General features: G+C 43.2%; 1 protein-coding gene across 5 annotated transcripts in view; it reads right to left on the minus strand.

Annotated features, from left to right (window-relative positions):
- ppp1r9a (protein phosphatase 1, regulatory subunit 9A) overlaps nucleotides 1–16,126 on the minus strand; it is a 53,578-nt gene that overhangs the window by 22,965 nt on the left and 14,487 nt on the right. For all 5 annotated transcript variants that reach the window (XM_080862495.1, XM_080862493.1, XM_080862494.1 and 2 more), the window contains exons 3-5: nucleotides 9,107–9,239; nucleotides 6,965–7,085; nucleotides 2,881–2,985 (exon numbers count right to left, since the gene is read on the minus strand). In XM_080862495.1, coding sequence (XP_080718621.1) covers nucleotides 2,881–2,985; nucleotides 6,965–7,085; nucleotides 9,107–9,239 — 359 coding nt within the window. The remainder of the gene's footprint in view (nucleotides 1–2,880; nucleotides 2,986–6,964; nucleotides 7,086–9,106; nucleotides 9,240–16,126) is intronic.

Below are 16,126 nucleotides of genomic sequence, written 5' to 3' on the forward strand. Positions count from 1 at the left end.
CTCAAAAGAAAATTTATAACGCAATCACCAATTTATTCTCCTCGTAACACCAACGAAGCCGAGCAATCAAGTAAGGGGATTTTTGTGGCTCACCCTGCAGGGTCCCTGTAACTATGTGTATGTGTGAGCGAGGCCCGAGCTATTGTGTGTGCGCGTGTGTGTGTGTGAGAGAGAGAAGAAAACAGAAAAAGAGAGCGAGAGTGGATCGGAGATGGGGTCTAATCAAGTGAATTCATCTCCCGAGAGCTCTTTTATATATTTCTAAAGGGGATGTAGAGAAAGCCTTACGCTCCAGCAGAGAGGCGTATTTGATCTACATGTGAAGGAACAACTGAGGGCCAGGACACACAGTAAGTAGAAAAAGAAGGGGGGTTAGAGGGGTTAAGCTAAGTGCTCTACTGTAGGAAGCCTTTGGACAGCAGGGAGGTCTGAAGAGTAGCTGACCTGAAAAGAGCCTTTCCGCTCACGCATGGGGAGCCTGTCGTAGTTTCTCCTTAAGATCTGGGACTGCCACACAGGATGCTGTGCAGGATCAGCTCAGCTGCAGACACCACTGATTTATTCCATTTACTCCAATTAATAGAGACGTGGCAAGGATGCAGAAAGTGATGCTTGGAGAAGCAATGCAGGACACACGTCTTGAGCATTAAGCAGCACTGGGTTGACAGCCGTTTTAGGATGTCAGCACAGGTTCACAAATACCAGATATGACTGGTCAGCCGTGTTGGAGACATGCTATCTAATGTATCTACTGCAAGTTAATCTGAGTTCAATTTAGAGCATGATTAAGTCTGATAGTGGAATGCAAAAAATACACTTACTCAAGTACTGCACTTAAGTATAACTATGATGTGTATTTACTTCGATTAAATACTTTGAAATGCTTCTTTTTACTTCTGCTCCACTAAAGTTTGGGGGCAGTTACTGTTACATTATTTTAAAGCTTTAGTTACTAATTATTTAGCAGAATAAATACTGATAAATTATGATATCTCGTTATAGAATTAGACCCACAGCAAAGAATAAAGCAACTACATTAGCTCAAGATGCATTATCAAAGTGATGTACTCTAAAACAATAACTCAAATACACTCCAGTAACAGAAGATAAGAACGCTTAATGAGCTACGGATAAAAGGCATAGATAGTATGACACTTTTTAACTTTTATTTAAGTAGTATTTTGTGTACTTGACTTCTTCTTGAAGAACATGTTTACACTGTAACATTGCCACTTTTACTCAGAGTATTTAAATGCTTCTTCCAAAGCTCTGTAAAACAGTTAATCAATACAAAATATTAACTTCAACTTAACAAAAAATAAGAAATTTTGTTTCCTCAACTCGTATTTGTTTGTTGTAACAGTGCTTCTTGACAATAATTCTGATGCATTGATGCATTTGTGCGTGAGAGTTGCGTATCAGGGTTGCATAACGCCAAGAATCATTGTTGTGACAAATAAATACCGTAATCAATCAAACACAGATGTCCTTATTCTTTTTATCTAATGCTATCTATTATGTGCTAAAGCCATTTTCCAATGTTCCATGTATTTTGGGAACAGTTTCCTGTCTGTGATGGGGTCTTGGCAGCACGTTTTTAAAAGATCCTGGGATCACCTCTAAACCTGGATGATTTGCTGCTGGAAGCCGGGGTAAATATAGCAAAATGGCAAATGTAGGACAGTTGGCCATAAAACCCCTGGTGATCAGACGGAGTGAGAGAAGGATTTACAGAGGAGGAGGAGGGGGTGGAGTGAGTGAGACTTGATGGATGAAGACTGAAAGAGTGACAGTGAAGAGAGGGCAGGAGGAGTGATAATTTGTTGGAAGAAATAACAGCGAGGAGTGAGATTTATCATTATATTTCCTGTAAACACTGTCAGAGTTTAATGTTCATATACTGGACTACAACATTTATATATCTTACAAGTACGTCAGTGTATTTCAGTTTTTAGACTTGTCATAACTATTTCTTTATATTTGCGAGGTGGACAGATGATATACGTCGGCGTTTTCAAGGCTGTCTCATCTGTACAGCCACATCCTGGAAAATCTCCACTGTCAATATTATTTCAGCAAACATCATCTGTCCAACACTTTTGATTATTTTGGATATCTCTTTGTTCAGCCTTCAGCTTTTCATCAGACACTGTAGTTCCCACACAGCTATCTGTCTTTCCACAGGTGAGTTCAAGCATAATATGAATATAGATCCATGACAAAGAATGGAGGGCTCTACACCAGCAAGGTCGAGGTCTGAAAATAAACTCGCACACTTCTCCCGAGATGACTGAAGAAGAAATGGTGAAAAAGTGGCAGAATGAAAAGAGTGGAGAACATCCTCAATAACACACAATGGCGAGAATCCAGAGAGAGAGAAATAAAAACGAAAGCCTGTCAATAAACAGGACAGACAAGAGCGAGAATCAACTAAACGCAGCCTTCTCTTTCACATCTCTATGTGTGCGAGTACTTCCTCTGCTTCCCAGTGCTGTTAGCAGACCCTGTCAAAAACAGCTCGTCATGTAATGTTAAGGTATTTCTCACTAAGTAGGACTTTTGCAACATAATAGCTGGACTAACTGCATTGATACTCTTCCTGCGGCTAGTGAGACCATCACTAAATATAAAGAACGCTTTAGCGCTTTTAGGGAGCTGTAAAATAACTCTGACTGTATAATAGTAGTCGTGGATTTTGGAGCTGACAGCGGCTTGACACACTTTCCTGAAATCCTGCTGTACTGTTACAACTGATTTTCACAATTCAACTCTCAAAATTTGAATTCTAATGGAGTTATCACTCCAGCATTACTATGTCCTGTTCCCAATACTTTGTTGCATTAGACTGCATTATAGTTTATGGTTGCATGTGTGTATTACCGGACGACTCCTGATGTGTTCCTGAGGACTGAGGCAGCAAAGCTCTGAGTGACGCCCACCAAACTGGTCCCATCCACCTCCACGATCTGGTCATTCACTTTGATTCTGGCAAATGCAAGAAGAAGAATCTTTCAGCACTTAAGATAAGATAGTAATAAACATGTAATTATAAAATAAATGAATAGAATAGAATAGAACACAATAGCCCTCTATTGTCATTGTACATGTACAATGAAATTATAGGTGCTCCAACACCAACTGTGCAGGAGCAAATAAAAATATATCAATAGTATAGACATCAGGAATAAATGTCTGCGTTTTACTTTTACTGTGCATACATATAAGCTGAAATCTGCATGCACATATGACCTCACGCTGGGCTTCTGCATTCGAAAATGATTGTGGTCCAAAGGCTAAAAGATGCACAAAGTCACGAACACGCTGGCGTATCATTCATGTTCACATAATTTATAGAACTACAACAGCGGAAAACTTTCTGGGGTCACAAATTTCCAGTGCAATAGCTCCAGACTACTGTGTAACAAGGAGACAGAGGAGATGAGACTCAAAACAAACTATGAGGGCTAATGGGGACATGGACGCCTTTGGCCCTCGGCTACAATACATCCGGTATTTGTGCTCTGCTCTGGACATGACGGGAGGTCGCCTAAGTTCTTGACCTAAAATGAAACTCCTGATAAGACTTGAGTATACAGGATTCAGGGGAACTGCGAACAAATTGCTTAAAACAGACAGCCTTGTTGAATATTCAATTTAAATTTGCATGAACATTTGTACTGAAAAAAAAGATGCAGAGGGATTTTGAATCTGGATTTTGAGTAACTGCTTCAACATATAAATAAAACAAAAACTAGCTCTCATTATTTTCAACAAAACAGTGAATTGTGCTAATAATTAATTGCTGGAAGCCACAACAGACACATTATTCTCTTCTTCAACAGCAATTTGGTTTTTTATTTGGTCCAAAACAGAGTGCAAGAAGGCCCATCTCCTCGATACTTATGAACACAAGCTTGAAAACTTTAAACTTGTACATTTCTCACATTTTTATCAAATAGAATGGGCAGATGAGATGAAGGTCTCTTAACTCGATTTTTCTTGATTTGTATGAATGAACTACCCCCATAGGTTCAATTTAAAAGCAATAAAACTCAAAGATAAAAGAGTTCTCAAGTGATCTACAATTACAATTTCATAAACTGGAGAGAGCCACAGTAGCTAAGACTATTTAACAATGGTCAAAATCACTAGCTACCTACAAATGCATCCTCTGCACTGTTTCCTTTTTATTTACCGCAACAATAATATCAAAATGAAGAGGTGTTTGATGGCTTCATATAAAACTGCAGCTCCTTCTCCCAGTCTGTTACAACATAACACCAGCTGCCGAGCAGAATTTAGTATGTCTGTGACAGCTGACGCATCAATCACAGATGTCACAGGGATGTATAGAGACACGTGGGCCTGACAGGTAGACAGACAGCAGGCTGGTTGTCTGTCAGCGGTCCAGATGCTTCTCTGACCTTCATAGATGCTACCATCCAAATGTGGCTGTATGTGGTCGAGCCTAGTCGGTATACAACTTCCAAACAAAGGCAGCAGGAAAGACAAAAAACTGCCAACAAAGGACCTTGTCAGTTAATGTACATACACCGAATTACACATCCTATCACCCTCATGTCCCCTATCTCACACACACACACACAGGCGAGACATCGAGCCACAGCCAAGTCATTCTGTCTGCCTGAGAGTGAATGCGCTCCTGCACATTAGACCATTAAGTCAGACTCAGCAAAGACAGAGCCCTGTGGCAGGGAGGGTAATGACTCAAGGAAATCACATTCTGGATAGTGACTCCTCCCTTCTCTCCCTGTGTATATCTGTGTGTGTGTGTGTGCACGAATAAGTGAGCATGCAAAAATTACTGATTAGTTTTTGCCGCCATGACACTAACATCTCAAGTGTACAGTTTATTTCTCTAATACTGTGATCATGGTCTATTGTGAAATCCATCATGAGGCCACAGCCAGAACTGCAGATTCACAATAAAGAACAGCTGTGTTTCCATCTCTAATAAAGACACTAATGATGCAATATAATGTTGGAAGCATTCATTCACTTGAAGTATAATAAAAACTTAGTACATTGGCTTCCTCCCACAGTCTGAGGACATGCGTGTTGGGGTAATTGCTGATTCTAAATTGGCCATAAAGTGCTGTATGTATGGTTAAAATGAAAGTTTGAATGGTCAGTAAGAACAGAAGAGCGTTATGTAAATGTGAATGCATTACTTAAATATGCACAGCACTCTGGCTGTTTTAAAGCCAGCTGTAAAAAGATATTTGATTTGTGAATATTTCTTTTTTCCTTTTTCTTTTCTTTTATTCAGTCTTTATATTAAGTGCAGATGTCCATTTCACCACTAAACTACAAATATCACTATGAAACTATTAAACTTCACCAATATCTTCACTTATATTAAGTCAGTTTGTTAATATTTTAAGTGTTCTGAGATTTTATGTTTAGATATGCATGTTAAGCACTTTAAACATGTTTAACATGCAAATGTTGCATCAATGTCCAGCAGGTAAAGTGGTAAAATATCAACCTAAATGTGTATTTTTGTATTTTATTGTATTTCATTACATGAGTCTGAAGGCAGACATGTTACTAAAGAAAAATAACCCCCAAATCTCAAAAGCTGAACAGTCCATGAACAACATTTTTGTCATGTAGCGTCTCATCACAAAAACTTGATGTTAAAAATATTCATGAAATAGCAACAGTGGCTGTCCTCTGCTGTGTAATGATCACCAAATTTGCATTACACAGTAGTGCACATGTGTTAATGTTAATTACCTCTGAACACAAAGCAGACTTCATTCTTTGGTGACCATAAATACATTTTTCAGAATACATCATTTCAAGGCAGCTATTAGATTAGAGGTTGGTTTTTATTGTCGCCATGCCTACAGCCACGCTGCTAGCATCGCTAAAAATCTAAACAAGCACACGGAGGAGCACGCTCAACAGCTTCTACAGCATTGTTGTAAAAATGAAACTAAACTAAAAACTTTTTTTCCACTAAAGAAAAAAAAAGAAACAGGCTCAACTCTACAGTCACACAAATGTGAACTCGAGCTTCAGCACAGTGTTCCTCTGATCTTTTCAACTTCTCTCACTTCTCCCACTCACCATGGGAAATTAGGCTTTTTGGAGTCAGTGAAACTGTCATCTTAGAACAGATCAACTTTTCTCACTTTCGAAGGAGCTGCTTCCTTTCTGCCGCTGCTTTTCTCCGTCGCTCTGCTGGTTACATTTTAACTAATCTCACTGTCATGTTCCTCAGAATTTCTGCCATAAGAATAAATCCCAGGAGTAAACACCTAGTGCAAACAGCCCTGCTGCATTAGGCTTGTTTTCTATGAAGAGCTCACTAGCTTCAAACTGCATTGTGAGGAGCAGTTTCTGTTTATGGGGAACCTGAACCACACAAACAAACTAATAGGTGGAAGGTGACAGCTCAAGAGGCCAGTCTGTCAGCTGAGGAGCTGTCATCTCCTCCATCTCTGACTCATTGCTAACTCTGCACTGTTTACACTTTTCATAATGCACAAAAACACATAATGCAATACTGTAAAACATCCAAGGACATAAATAGAAACAGAGACTTTAAAAATCAGCGCTTTTCTGCAGAGAAACTCTGCAGAGAAAAAGAAATATAATTTAATGTAACGACTCCGTCACACCTACACACACACCTACACAGGTACAGACCTGTGTAAGACTGTGCCTCTCTCGGTGGATATAATCCGAACCCCTGCTGTTAAATCTGAGAGATATAGAGTGTGACTGCGCATGTAAGACCGAGCGAGACAATATGGTGGAGTGGTGCTGGGGGAAAAAAACATCTATGGAAATTTATTCCTGTGGAGGGACTACATTTATATACTTTTTGCACAACATATGCAAGTTTAATCCTACGTGCATGTTATTTGTTGTCTCCAGACCCACTTTTAGACTGAAAGAAATGTGTGATATCCAGCAGGAAAGCAGCACCCACCTGCTATCTCTCTCCGCAGCTCCACCCTCAATGACAGTCTTAACAAAGATGCCCAGTTTCTCCAGGCCTGCATCAGCACCAACACCCATCCCGATGATACTGATCCCCAGGCCGTCTTCATCTGGAAACACAAAACCCCACAAATTTCAAGTGTCATTCTCTGCATTTTCATAAGTGTCCAAAGATCCAGTCAATCAAACCCAAAATGACTTCTGTTAACAATGTCAACCATATTGTGGAATATGACAGAATATGTGAATATGTTCAGTATTAACTAAAAGAATAAGGAGACGTCAACCTCCAAGACATGAAACAATTTTTACAAGAATGTGAAAAATGGAGGAGAAATGCCCTTCATTCATCCCTGTCCTGTGTTAATAATTCAAATGCTGTTAGTGTTACTGTGGTGGGGCGTGGTCTGCGGTGCCGTGCAGGGAGGGCGGACGCACCTGCACGGCATCCTTAATCACGCCCGCCTAGTTAAAAACACGGGGACTGAGGGGTTTGGGGGTGTTGTGGTGTGGTGAGATGTAAATAAAGATGACTCTGAACGTTGCTCCGTGGTCCCGCCGTGTCTTATTCACGCCACATTGGTGCCGAAACCCAGGAGGCAGCACGGCGGGTCCATATCGGAGCCAGGGAATGGAGGAGCTGGCCCAGAGGGTGGCCGAAATGGCGGCCGCCCAGCGGGAGCAGGCGGCGGAGGTGCGTCGCCAGCAGGAAGAGCTACAGGACCAGTCCGAGCGGCACCTGGAAAGGATTGGGGAGCTGGCGGCGCTGCTCTGGGCCTGGGCGCCACCCCCACAGGTGTGTCCCGAGGACAGTGAAGCGGTGGAGGAGCCGCGTGAGGCACCTCAGCAGCCGGAGGTGGCAGACGAGGCGCGCGGGGATCTGCGCCTGCCGGAGGAGGGGGAACAGCCAGGTGAAGGGCTGCTCCTGCCGGGAGTGGTGGATGAGCCGCTCCAACCGGAGGCGGCAGACGAGGTGCGCGAGGGTCTGCGCCGGTTGGAGAAAGAGGAGCTGCACGAGGGGCTGCTCGAGCCGGGAGTGGCGGCGGAGGGAGCAGTAGTGACGGAGGAGTCGCGCTATGGGCTGCTCCAGCAGGGAGCGACAGCGGTGACGGAGGGGCCGCGCAAGGAGCTGGAGGTCCCAGTGCCAGGGGAGCTTGCTCGAGTGGAACTGGCGAGCGAGGCGGGCGCCACGCTTGAGATCGCCGTGCTCGCCAGACCGGCCTCACCACCACCAGAGGCCTGTACACGCCACACCTCTGCCCAGCCACCTGTGAGCTGGGGCTCACGCTTGTGCCGGCCGCGCCGGGTGCACCTGTCACGTGTCCGACTTCCGAACCAGCTTTGCCTGCGCCGCTGGATTCGCGGGCGGCCGCCTGAACTCGCACCTCCCCGTCGCTTGGCCGGGGCCTGGGGGTGCCAGCTGTCCGGGCTGATTCCCTCTCCCACTGGCGGTGGGGGAGTAGGTTCGGCCGGATGGCTCCCCGGCCTCAATCGGGCGATGGGGGTATGTGGTGGGGCGTGGTCTGCGGTGCCGTGCAGGGAGGGCGGACGCACCTGCACGGCATCCTTAATCACGCCCGCCTAGTTAAAAACACGGGGACTGAGGGGTTTGGGGGTGTTGTGGTGTGGTGAGATGTAAATAAAGATGACTCTGAACGTTGCTCCGTGGTCCCGCCGTGTCTTATTCACGCCACAGTTACATAACAGAGTAGATTGTGGTGTCCCACAACGTAAAGTCAGTGTATTTTAGATCCTGGGTGTAAATGAATTTTAGTCCAGAACAAGACAAGTGGAAAACATGCAGTGTCACGTCTAGGGAATTAGAATGAATTAAGCAACCCTTGCTTTTTGGGATAATCTAAGTCAAATTGCAATTTGTGAATTATCTCTTTGTAACATCTAACAACAATAATAATAATAACAAAATACTGCTAATGGTCGAGGGAGAGATTTAAACTTTAAGGCATGATCTATGGGAAGGGGATGAAGGAAACGTGAAGGAAAAAAATTAGGAAAGTACAGAAGAAAGCAAAAAACAAAGACATCCTGTGTGGGTGGTTCTGTCTGTTGGGTATGATAAGTAGCTGACAGGATCCCATCTTCATTAGGATTTTCTTAGATTTTTCCCCACCTTTCTCTAGCTCCACAGGGAAGAGCTCCAGTTTCTCCACCCTCTTCTCCAGCTCATACTCAGCAGAGGAGGCCACGGGATCCACCTCCTCATTACGTCGGTCATAGTCTTCATTGGAGTAGGTGTTAAACACCTGAAAAAAAACAACACACAGAATTATATAAGCTAGTTGCATTTAAAAAAAATGTATTCAGGCTTTATAAAGGGCACATCATACTGTACTAATAGGCTCACACAGGAACAGGTTTTGCCTTTGCACATACAACACTAACAATGCCACACCTGGGAATGTTACATACATTTATACTACTCTGCTTGACAACAGTGGTTGCTCTTTAGGCGAGGGAGTAAATAAGAGCTTTGTGTTCCCAATTATTGGGAACACAGCACTACTTTTAGCTAACAGCACTTGGATAAACAAGGTCTTTATATGAAAGAAACAACTGCAACCACAAATAAACTGTAATGCAAGGAAACATAATTGCTTTGAGGACGGGGATGCCTCTCTCTTTCTCTGAGCTGTGTGGTCCTCAGAGGAGCCTCTCCTCCCTTGCAACAGTCAGCTGTCACTTCAAATCTCAACCAAGCGCTCTCACGGCTCCCTGCAACGAGGAGGAAGGAAAGGAGAGGAGAGAGAGCTGTGCACGCTCTTGTCACGACTTTAGTGTGGTGTTCTGCCGAATGCTGTCTGCTGGTGTCGAAGAAAGAGGTGTAAGAATATGCAAAGTGTTCAAGCGCGTAGATTAACATGCATGTAAGTGCAGAGGGAAGCTTGCATGAAGGCATAAGCTTCACTCCGGCAAAACAGGCACCTGCAAACCCCGACTCCAGGCGCTATTAATAGAATCTCAGATTTATCTTGAAGTGAACCCATTAGCTGTTTTCTGTCACTCTTTATATTAATTGTGGCCAAAGTTTCAAATACTGAGGTCAGTCTGTGATCAGTTTCACATCAAAGAGAGTGGATATCTCTGCCCACCAGCTAACAAAGCTTCTGTTTGTGAGGGGCAGCCAATCAGAAGAAAGACAGCTTAAAGAGAGGAAGATGAGCTAAATTGGTTGTTTTGGACAGAAGTAGAGATGGACCGATCTGATATTATGTATCGGTATCGGGTCCGATACTGACCTAAATTACTGGATCGGATATCGGAGAAAAATAAAAAATGTAATCCGATCCATTAAATATCACGAAAGCATCTCACAAAACTTGCAACACCCCGTAACTCACCTCAGAACGTTAGCACGTCGGAGCAGTATGCATCACGTGATAGAGCGGCTGTGGCATGCGGGACCTGTCGGTGGTCTGGATAGCATGTGGAGCTTCGCTAGCAACCCGGCATTTCATCTCCGACAAAGTTATCCCCGAGAGAAGTAAAGCAAGTGTGTAAGTCCATCTCTGAATGTTTGTAAAGCATGCCTGCGTTAAGCTTAACAAGCGATATATGGAGCGACTGCCTCTCCTGCTGCTACTTCAATCATGAAACTGCTTAATGATCAGCTGATCGGCTTTTCTGTCGTGAGTCCGTGTCTCTTGTTTGTTTTTGGCCCACTTTGCACCAGAAAGAGGAAACCAGCGGCTGAACAACAGCAGCACGTTTAAGCTTGATCAGCTGTTGTTAGAATGTATTTAATATTACTTTCTACTCGAGGATCTTTTTCTATGTAGCTGACGCTGGTAACTGTGCAGGGGCGGATCTAGCAAAGTTTAGCCAGGGGGGCCGATAGGGCATTAACAGGGAAAAGGGGGCACAAAGACATACTTTTCTTTCTTATTCTCATTTAAAATGTCTAGCTTTTAATAAATAATTATCTGACACCCAAAGTTTTAATTTGATGTAAAATGAATAGAAGTCAATTACTGTATATAGTAACTATTAAGTCTAACATACCCTAGTAAGCTATAGTACTTTTTCCTTTGGGAAGGCACCATCTGTGAATTCTGCAATTTTGTTGAAGAAAGATGTTGAATCTATTTAATATTTCTTGAAAAATAATTTATTTCTGTGCATTTTTTTCCACACTGCATCAAATTAAGGTTGATTACGTCGATTAAGCATCATGAGGTGGAGGGTGAGGGGTGGTTCCCTATTTTTTATTTATTTATTTTTGTTGTTGCTGGGAGTTGGAACCCTATTAGTTAGGTTGCTTAATATTTACGCTAAGTACTCTTTAAAATACCAGAATAGGGAGGATGGTGTAGGTTTAAGTTTATTAGATTGATCAGTATTGCTGAACTATGAAATATTTTTTTTTGCATACAGGTATAACAGAATAGCTTTAGTGTAGTTGTTGTTTTAAACTTGAGTATGAACTTATACAAAATGCAGCAAGATATTTAAAAAACAGTTTTGTTGATTAAAAAACACTATATCGGATTCATATCGGTATCGGCAGATATCCAAATTTATGATATCGGTATCGGTATCGGACATAAAAAAGTGGTATCGTGCCATCTCTAGACAGAAGATAAACTGGAGGTTTTTGAATCTTGATCTTTGGTGAAATTCAAGAACAAAATGACATTAAAAATTAATGTAACAGGATCCATTAATTAGACTTAAATCATTGGAGCTATTCACAAAACCGCATCAATAAGGCATCATATAGATGTGTTACTCACTCTGTTAAAGAGATAGTGTGCTGCACGCACAGACAGGGCACAATGAGATGGCATGATGCTGCCAGGATTTGCTCTGTGAGATCTTGCATGAGATCTGCATGACCTCCCTGTAATCAATCATTCAGTGTTATCAACAGCCCTGCATTATTAACACTTGCTTGCACCCAGAAGCACACGCACACATGAGTATATGCACTGTATAGACTGTGCAGAGAATTACAACATATCAAATCAGACACACGCAAACACTCAGCAATCAGTAGCAGACGCCATCACACTCACAGGCCCGTTAAACACACCCACGTATGCACACTGCTGACAAATGCTAACACCAGCACTTGCTCTGTCCAGGATGTCCTGAACGCGATGCCGCCATTGGCAGCCAGTACATTATCTAATGGCCTCTCTCAGTCACTGTGTGCTATCTACAAACACATTAGCATGTGGCCAGTCACTTGACAGAAAGAAAGAGAAAAGATGAGGTCATGAGGGAAGATGAGGACTGATGAGGGTGGATCTGTGAGGGAAGGTAAGCGTAGAAGAGTGGGCGGAGCCTCAGTGATGGAGAAAGATAAGGGCAAGCGAGGGACTTCTACGCATCTGGGAGGCAGATGAACTGAATAGTAAGCGGCTGGAATAGAGAATAATGGTGACTGAGGGAAGGAGTGATGAGATAAATGAAACAGCACGCACAGGGGAAATAAGAATAGGTAGGCAGGAAGAGAGTGAACCAGAAACAGACTGAAACATTTAACAGAAAGCATTTGCCTACAAAACAAAGACACCCGATGGTTATCTGGCTCTAAACAGAAACCCCGGTATGCATCTCCATCCTGTCCAAACACCACCTGGCTTCCAGGCTCAGAAATTCTTTAAGAACAGATAAAATATGTAGAAGGGTTATCTGAAATATAAAGGTCAAGATTCTCTCTCACAGCTACTTCTCTTCTCAGATAGGATGTATAATATCTTCTTGTTCTCCTACAATAATTGGATTTTGTTCTGGGGAAAAAATACTTTTGGATCTGAAATACCAGTAGAGCGATAAGAGGCTCAAAGGCGCACAAAGAATGATTTGGTACACCGTCGTGTGAGAGTGTGCTTAACCTTGGCAGGGTGGCAGAACTGCTGCCTGCTGCTTTTATTACTTTAGGGAGGTGTAAAGTGGCAAGAGAGTAAGACCAGACATGCACCTGGCAACTACTAGCCTGACAGCTGTGGGAAAAACTGTTGGGACCATAGTTTGACGGATATCAATATGTTTACTCATATTAGTCGTTCGGGACTGCTGTGGCTGAATCGATCTCAGCTCCTCCTCTCCATATGTCCAAGGATCCTTGGGTAAGATACTGAACCCTGGGTTGCCCAGTTGTCAGGCAGAGGTGCTTAGGTATAGATAAAAGCATTGCATGAAAGTCTGTGTGACTGAGCGTATGAGACATTGAGCAGAACGCGCTGTGTAAGAAGCAGTCCATTTACCATTAGTCTAACAAACTGGCTGCGACTTTGACCTCATCATACTGTAATGACAAACCCCTACATTTTTACTTTAGTTATAGTAGCTTCACACAAGGAGAGTCACTAAAAAAGGGAGACTGAAGCATAAGGGACCGTTTCCCCATGTGGTTCTCCCTTGGAAATGGAGCCAGCTTTTGAAGGTTTTAACACAACACGGCCATTTTCATGTAAATATATTCATCTATGCTGCCTGCAGTTTCTGTCAAGCTTAACACCGTGCTCGGGTCAAAAACAAAAAAACCACGACAGAAGTTTACATTCTGGAACAGCTATAAATCTCCTTGACTCTGTGTCATGCTGCTTGCTGATGGTGATGCGAATAGTCTGTATGAAGATAGTCCACAGAGCCAGAAAACATATCACCTTTCACAATTCTCCCAGTGTCAGTGCTTATCCTCCCACAAACTCATTCATCAACATAAAATACAGGCAGATATAATCCCTTCTCTAAGATCTGGACTACAAACCGCAAAGTACAATCTATCATTCTTAACTGTATCAAATGGCGTCTCTTATCCCCTCTTTTCTTAGACTTAACCTTCATCTGCACAACGCACTGATCAACGCCCTGTGAAATCAAACACACGCGCGTTTCTGTATTTTGCCGGTTAACAAACCTCCAGCAACAGAACAACTGGCGGTTATGTGCAGACTCTGCAGCGGTTCTGCTTGGGCAGGCACTCTTGTTATCTTTTCTCCTGTCCTCGCATCAGGATAAGGGAGTATACTTTGACTCTGAAATACGGTTTTACAGTCATCTGTGGATGCTGCTGCAGATGCCGGGACACTGCAGATGCTTGGAAAATGTAAAGCGATAAAGCTGAGGCCTCTTACTTAGTAGAAGAGCCTCAATCTGTCCTTGTATTTGAGCGCTTATGCAGATTCAAATGCAAGTACATGAATACAGATTCCTAACAATATGAATAGTATTCATGTAGGCTTTAGATTAAAAGGCCATTGCACACACACAGAGATGTGTAGATGCAAGCATACACACATGGCAGGGAATCATCCACTAATGAAAAGGGCGGGAGTTCATATATACTCAATCAACATCCAAGACATTGGTTTTTGCTGCTAAATGATACCTGTCAGCCACCTCAGCTGGTCTGTAAGGATAGCGGTTGGGTTGGCCTAATAGCTCCTATGATGACCGCAGATCAGCCAAGGGATAATACTGAGACTGGAATCTTTAAGATGCTGAGTCTGGAGCCACAGTAAATAAAAAAGAAAGACTATATCCACCGAGAAAGAGAGAGAAACCGAATGACTCATATGATTCATGGTTTAGAGCAGCAGCAGACACTGAGGCTATTGAACAGTGAACAGGCAATAATAGAGAAATAAAGAAAAGAAGATGGAAAAAAAAAAGCTGAGGAGTGGGTGATGCTAGGGGTAATTTGCTCCAGGGCTGTTTGAGTCCTTGCCTAAGATGGCACGGCATGGCGCCCAGTCACGGCGAAAAGCCTCTGATGGTATTAAACTGGGCCTTTGGTGAATTGGTGCCAATGCTGCCACCCGCCCTGCGTCTTCCAGACAGTGGATGCTGCCCAGGGCAAGACGAGGCTGGAAAACCCAGGAGAAATGTTCCAACTGGTGTGGCATGAACCCAACAAACTCTGCAGTGGATAAACTACAGCCTGGCTCTCTCTCTCTTTCTTTCTCTCTTTCTCACACACACACACACACAAAAACTCATAGTCTTCTCTGCTGCGACACCTCAGCGTATTTGCATTCCATTACTTCTACCTGTGGCCACCCACACAGACACATTCGCACGACGCCAGGCTGGAGAACTGACAGGTGCTGAAGAAAGTGTCTGGATACTGAGGGGACAAGACAGTCGCTGATGGTGGAAATAAATGAATGTCAGACTCAGACTGACAGCAATAAAGAGGTGGGGATGGGAAGAACAGGGAGCGAGAAAAGAGAGGAGGAAACATAAACATTCAGTATACAACTCTATATAAAGAGAGGTGAGAACATACAGGGATTTACAGTCAATTCAAGGCCAGCCTCTCTATCTTCTTGACATATATCCTCCCTCATCTGGGGAAGTGACACTGACAGGGAATGCCACAATCACATAAGTCAGCGTTTCTTTTTTTAACTTTAGACACCGCTTCTGCATACAAAACAGACACACACACACTGTTCATACAGGAGGGCAAAACTTTTGATTTGTGTTGTCGTTTTAAAAAGCTGATTTTTCATCTGCTGTATCTACAGCGGGCTTGCTTTTCCTTTCTATCGGCTACTGCACAATACTACAGGGGGCCGCTACTCCCACCAACACCTGAGTCAAGGGCCAAATACAGGACAGGAGACAAACCTAAAGGGAAACTAGACAGAAGAACTAGCTTAAAACAAGTGCATATTATCATATACAACGAGAGGGAGGAAGAGATTAGAAGTAACACAACATGTTGCTTGTTAAAGCACATGCCCACTTGCTATGCTATGTAATTCATTAGGCTGCGATAATGGCTGTGCAGAGAGTGGGACTGCATTTCTACGAATCATAATAACTAGTCTGTGTGATCTGGACTGCTGTGAATGAAGCACAGAACCCTAAAATTATCTTTGTTTGTATCAGCAGATCTCAATCTTGTTTCTGACTCATAAACAAGCACATGGTGATGGTGCGGCAGTCAGAACCTTCCTAAACACGAGCTTAGCAAACGCTGAGAACATTGTGTCACTGAGATGCTGTGTTCTCTGCAGCTTTTTTTTTTTCAGCAATAAAAACTGACAGTGCACTGGTAATATCATTAGCACGTGGCCAGATTGGGTAGGTGGGGGGTTGGTTGATAGTTCATGACACAGTCTGCCGTGTGGCAAATGACCAGCCTCAAAAACCGCAAGGCACGTCTCGCCTTTCC

This window comes from Rhamphochromis sp. 'chilingali' (genome assembly GCF_963969265.1).
Source record: "Rhamphochromis sp. 'chilingali' genome assembly, chromosome: 17".
Classification (NCBI taxonomy): domain Eukaryota; kingdom Metazoa; phylum Chordata; class Actinopteri; order Cichliformes; family Cichlidae; genus Rhamphochromis; species Rhamphochromis sp. 'chilingali'.